The sequence below is a fragment of the Etheostoma cragini genome, chromosome 19 (genome assembly GCF_013103735.1).
Source record: "Etheostoma cragini isolate CJK2018 chromosome 19, CSU_Ecrag_1.0, whole genome shotgun sequence".
Taxonomy (NCBI): domain Eukaryota; kingdom Metazoa; phylum Chordata; class Actinopteri; order Perciformes; family Percidae; genus Etheostoma; species Etheostoma cragini.
The window spans coordinates 422,577-427,908 of record NC_048425.1 but is presented as its reverse complement, the minus strand read 5'-3'; the positions used below and the strand labels follow the sequence as shown (position 1 = coordinate 427,908).

Sequence of the window (5,332 nt, the reverse complement as noted above, 5' to 3'; positions counted from 1 at the left end):
GGCCTCATGTTGTCCTCATGTTGTCCTCATGTTGTCCTCATGTTGTCTTCATGTTGTCTTCATGTTGTCCCCATGTTGGCCTCATGTTGTCCTGATGTTGTCCTCATGTTGGCCTCATGTTGTCCTCATGTTGTCTTCATGTTGGCCTCATGTTGTCCTCATGTTGCCCTCATGTTGTCCCCATGTTGTCCTCATGTTGTCCTCATGTTGCCCTCATAATGTCCTCATGTTGTCCTCTTGTTGTCCCCATGTTGCCCAGTGGTTTCCATGGTTTTCCGTGCTTAATGCTGATTGGTTCCTTCCCCTCCAGACGTGTGCGTGGCCGAGCCGAGCATCTTCAAGTCCCAGAGGATCCCCCCCCCCGCCGAGGAGGACGGGAGGACTCCGCTGTCCCGACGGAGTAAGGGAGGGAGGAAGAGGGGGAGGAAGGACGTAAAAGGCTCCTCCAGCAAAGGTCAGCTCCCTCCTCTTTCTCTTTGAACTACGGTTATTATGGGATGGCTTCAAATCATGTAATCAAGAACCCTGTAATCAATAATCAATGGTTCATCCCTCGCGTCTTCCCGTCAAAAACAAAATCAACACTTTTTTGATGCTTTTTAGCTTTAGCTTTAGTGTTAGCGTTAGCTTCACCGTTAGCTTTAGAGTTAGTGTTAGCTTTAGCTTTAGCTATAGCGTTAGCTTTAGCTTTAGCGTTTTACTACACTTTTTGTCATTTTTGTGGATTTTTTTCTGCGTTTTTGTCACTTTTTTCCACATTAACTTACTATGAAACTACAAAAAACACCCAAATTCAATGAAAGTAGAAAACTGATAATGTAATAATCTTTACAAATCTTTACAAAATTTTTTCATATTGTTGTCACTTTTCCCGGGTTGTCCACAAATTTTTGGAGCTTTTTCTTCATATTTGTCACTATTTTTTACATTTCTTCACATTTTCTATCTTTCTATCTTTAATGTAACGTGTGAGGCGCGTCGTTGGGAACCATCCTCGTTACTTTTTGGGAAATAAATTTGAAAGAAACCAAAATTTCTGATGTAGAAACTTTTTGGAAACGGGACAGATTAGACCCGAGGACACCGGGGGGGTTTAAGGACATAAATACTGCACCATCACGCCATGTTTGGCTTCTAGCGAAGGTTAGCATGTTCCCGAAATGCATTCACACTGTTGTCTGTTGTCATGCCGAACTTGCAACGACTTTGACCCTCTCGTTGTGGTTTTTGTGCGTCCAGGTCAGGTGGGGGACCCGTGTCTCCGGTCCTCGGACTGCTCCGACGCGCTGTGCTGCGCCCGCCACTTCTGGACCCGCATCTGCAAGCCCGTGTTGCGGGAGGGACAGGTTTGCACGCGACACCGCCGGAAGGGGAACCCCGGCCTGGAGTTGTTCCAGCGCTGCCCGTGCGGGGACGGACTCGGCTGCAGAACCCTGCGAGAGCCCGGCGCCCGGTCGTCATCGTCGTCGTCGGCGGCTCTGCTGGCGGCGGCGGCGGCAAAGTCCCGGTTCCCCTCGTCCTCGTCCTCGTCCTCGTCCTCGTCCTCGTCCTCGTCCTCGTCCTCGTCCTCGTCCTCGTCTCGCCACTCCTCGCCGCACACGTCGCTGCTGTCCCCGTCCTCAAAGTCTTCGGCGTCGCAGGCGACCGCAAAGACGAGACTTCACGTGTGTCAGAAAAACTAAAGAAGAAGAAGAAGAAGACGAAAGAAGAAGAAGAAGAAGAAGAAGAAAGGATGGATGGAGGGGTGGATTGGAAGAAAGAATCAGAAATACTTCTAATAATACAGGAATATAATGTAAAAAAAATGTCTGAAATCTCCAGTTATTTCCTGTAGATTTCACAGTAACACTACTGAACACGGTTTTACAGTAAAATGCTGTAACGTTACAATACAACCTTATCGCCATGGCAACATCACAGTAGTCCGAGTATTACTTTAGAAATCACAGTATAATCACTCTAGTACTGTAAATAGTACAGTAAACTACTGTATTTTTACAGAAAGACAGAGACTGATAGATAGAAGGAAAGATGGAAAGACAGAGACAGAAAGAACGGCAGGAAGACGACAGAAAGACAGAGACAGAAAGAGACAGAAAGATAGAAAGAAAGAGACAGAAAGGACAGAAAGAGACAGTCAGGACAGAGATCGATAGAACGGCAGAAAGAAATAAAGAATCACAGTAGTCGAAGTATTACTGTAATAAATCAGAGTATATCCACTATAGTACTGTAAATACTACAGTAAACTACTGTATTTTTACTTTTTTTATCTTGTGTTGTGTTAAATTGTTGTGTATTTTACATGAATACGTAAAATACTGTAAATGAAGTACAGGACTTTTACTTTGAAAAGAATTCACAGGAACTTAATGGACAATCGTTACAGGAAGTTCCTGTAAATTACTGCAGGTTTATAATTAAAAAAGACGCAGATCGGGAACATTTAACCTTAAAAACAATCTCTTCAAACTGCAAAATAAACCCTCCTGTTGTCCTCCTTCAATAAATATCTATATCTGAGATATGAGTTTCATATTCCAGTCTGTGATTATCATCAACATCCATTCTTTTAATTTTAGTCTCAATAATTCCTAATTTCTGCTTTTCTAACTCAAACATTATAATTTAAACAGTATAATTTCCTATAAATTTGGTTTATTGACCATAAATTCCAAAAATAACTGTAAAACTAAATTTAATAAGTTTGTGTTACGTAGTGTTGAATGTCAAAAAAGGGACAAACACGTAAGAAAAAGTTAAAAATATTGATGAAAAGCAAAAGTGTTGATTTTCAATTTTAACGGGAAGACAACACGAGGGTTAAAAAAATGTCTATTTCTGACATACGAGTTTCTTTTTAATAAATTAACACATTGAAAATAAAATGGATTAAATTCTTTCCAACGCTCTTTATAAATACAACTGATCACTTTAATTTCTCTAAATAACACAGAAAAGGTATATTTTCATATAAATGAGGTTTATTGACGATAAATTCCAAAAATAACTGTAAAACTAAAGTTAATAAGTTTGTGTTACGTAGTGTTGAAAACATAAAAAAAAGTGACAAACATTGAAAAGAAACGTAAAAAAAGGGACAAAAACGTTAAAAAAAATTTAAAACATTGATAAAAAGCAGAAGTGTTGATTTTCAATTTTGACGAGAAGTCAACACGAGGGTTAATAAATGTCTAAATCTGAAATATGAGTTTCTTTTTAACAAAACTTCCACAAAAAAATCTCAAAATTGAAAATCAACAATTTGGTGAAGCTTTTTATCAATGTTTGTCACTTTTTTTGATGTTATGTAACACCAGCTTATTACCTTTATAGTTTTAGTTATTTTAGGAATTTATGGTCAATAAACCTCATTTATAGGAAATTATACCTAATAAAAGTTAAATGCAGTTAATCACTTTAATTTCTCTACGTGACAGAGAAAAGACAGAAAGAAGAAGAAAAGGTGGTTTGAAAGCTGAAAAGAAGAAGAGACGTCCCTCTGGAGGGGGGGGGGGGGGGGGGGGGGGGTGAAACCTCTCCTCCTCCAACCGGTCCCGGTATCTCGATGCTAATCCACTTCCTGTTGCATTCACACGGTAATCCAACGAGCGGGATGTGAAACTCTTTGTCTTCTGATCCGGTTTCCTCTGTTTTCGGGCGTCTAGACGAGCAGAAGCTGCTTCAGATCCGGTCCGACTCCATTCCCCGAGACAGGAAGAGCTCTAATATTAAAATAAAACAACAAAAGATAACGGACGTCTGGTGTAGAGTTGTGTTCGGAGGATCTGACGACACACAATGATGTCTTTATCAGACAGGTAGATCCTTTAATCAACCCTCATGTTGTCTTCATGTTGTCCTCGTGTGTCAAAGCGTCAAAAAAGCATCAAAAAGTGTAAAAAAAAACGTGAGGAAAAAGCGTCAATAAAGCCAAAAATTGTCACAAATGCGTAGAAAAAGCATTGAATAGCATCAAAAAAGTGGAAAAAAAAGGGTAAAAAAGTCGAAAAATTGTCAAAGCGTCAAAAAAGCATAAAAAATTGTAAAAAAAAACGTGAGGAAAAAGCGTAAATAAAGCCAAAAATTGTAAAAAATGCGTAGAAAAAGCATTGAAAAGCATCAAAAAGGTGGAAAAAAAGGGTCAAAAAGTCGAAAAATTGTCAAAGCGTCAAAAAAACATCAAAAAGTGTAAAAAAAAAACGTGAGGAAAAAGCGTCAATAAAGCCAAAAATGGTCAAAAATGTGTAGAAAAAGCATTGAAACGCATCAAAAAAGTAGAAAAAAAGTAGAAAAAAGCCGAAAATTGTCATATACATCTGGAAAAAGCGTCCAAAAAGCAAAATATTGTCAGAAAAGCATTAAAAAAAGTTTGGAAGAAAGAATAAAAAAGTCTCCAAAAAGCCCAAAAGTGTTATAAACGTATGAAGAAAGCGTCCAAAAAGCATAAAAAAATGTGCATTTTCAGTTTTGACCCGGCAGGACAACAACACGGCGTTTAAAAGTGCTTTTCATAAAAAAAGAGTAAAATAATTAAAGTTACAATGTAGTACAAGAAATTAAACATTAAAATGAAGATTTACCCAAATCGACCCATTTTACATTTTTAAAGGAAGAAAAACGGTCCAAGTTCCATGTTTTCTTCCTGAAATCAGCGTCCTTTCCTTATTTCCTGTGATAAACATGTATTCCTGACTCAGAACATTATTCTGGATATGACACTTATGTTGTTTCCATAGTGGATTTTTAACATGAATTATAACCTTATGATAAAAAACAAACCCCACTTCCATGTTTAATAGTGTTCTAGTAGAGACTGATGCATTCCCTAAACATAGATGTTATCTCAGCTGCTGGAAATGGAGATAAAGACGATGTTTGATAATAGATTATGAAGTAAAATGTTATTTCAGAATTGTTTTTAAAACCCCAAATAAGTGCCGGGTCAGTTTGAGGGAAACGTTGTGATTTGTCATGTTTGAGACTCTATTTATTAAAACATTTCTACAATTGCTTTGCAATTTATACAATTCATACAAAATAAAATCAATTGAAATCACGTTTTTTTATTCAAATCAAAATTTGTTCTGGTTTTCAACAAACAGCACACCAAATCAGTCAGCTGATATATATGACATATTTTATTTACATAGTCCAAAATCATAAATATGTCTCGAAGGACTTTACAATTTGATTTATTTTATTTTCACAACAAAAACATAGATGTTATCTCAGCTGTTGCTCAACAAATTGAGACAAAAAGAACAACTCAAATCAGACAATCAGACCCAAGGCGACCCCCCCCCCCACCTCATGAGGTCACGGGGGGGGG

The 5,332-nt window shown here is 38.1% G+C and overlaps 1 protein-coding gene across 1 annotated transcript in view; it reads left to right on the top strand.

Annotated features, from left to right (window-relative positions):
* The window catches only part of LOC117935156 (dickkopf-related protein 1-like), a 5,483-nt gene extending 1,754 nt beyond the window's left edge, over positions 1-3,729 (top strand). The window contains exons 2-4 of the mRNA XM_034857296.1: positions 311-454; positions 1,240-1,534; positions 3,669-3,729. Coding sequence (XP_034713187.1) covers positions 311-454; positions 1,240-1,534; positions 3,669-3,729 — 500 coding nt within the window. The remainder of the gene's footprint in view (positions 1-310; positions 455-1,239; positions 1,535-3,668) is intronic.
* Positions 3,730-5,332: the final 1,603 nt, after the last annotated feature.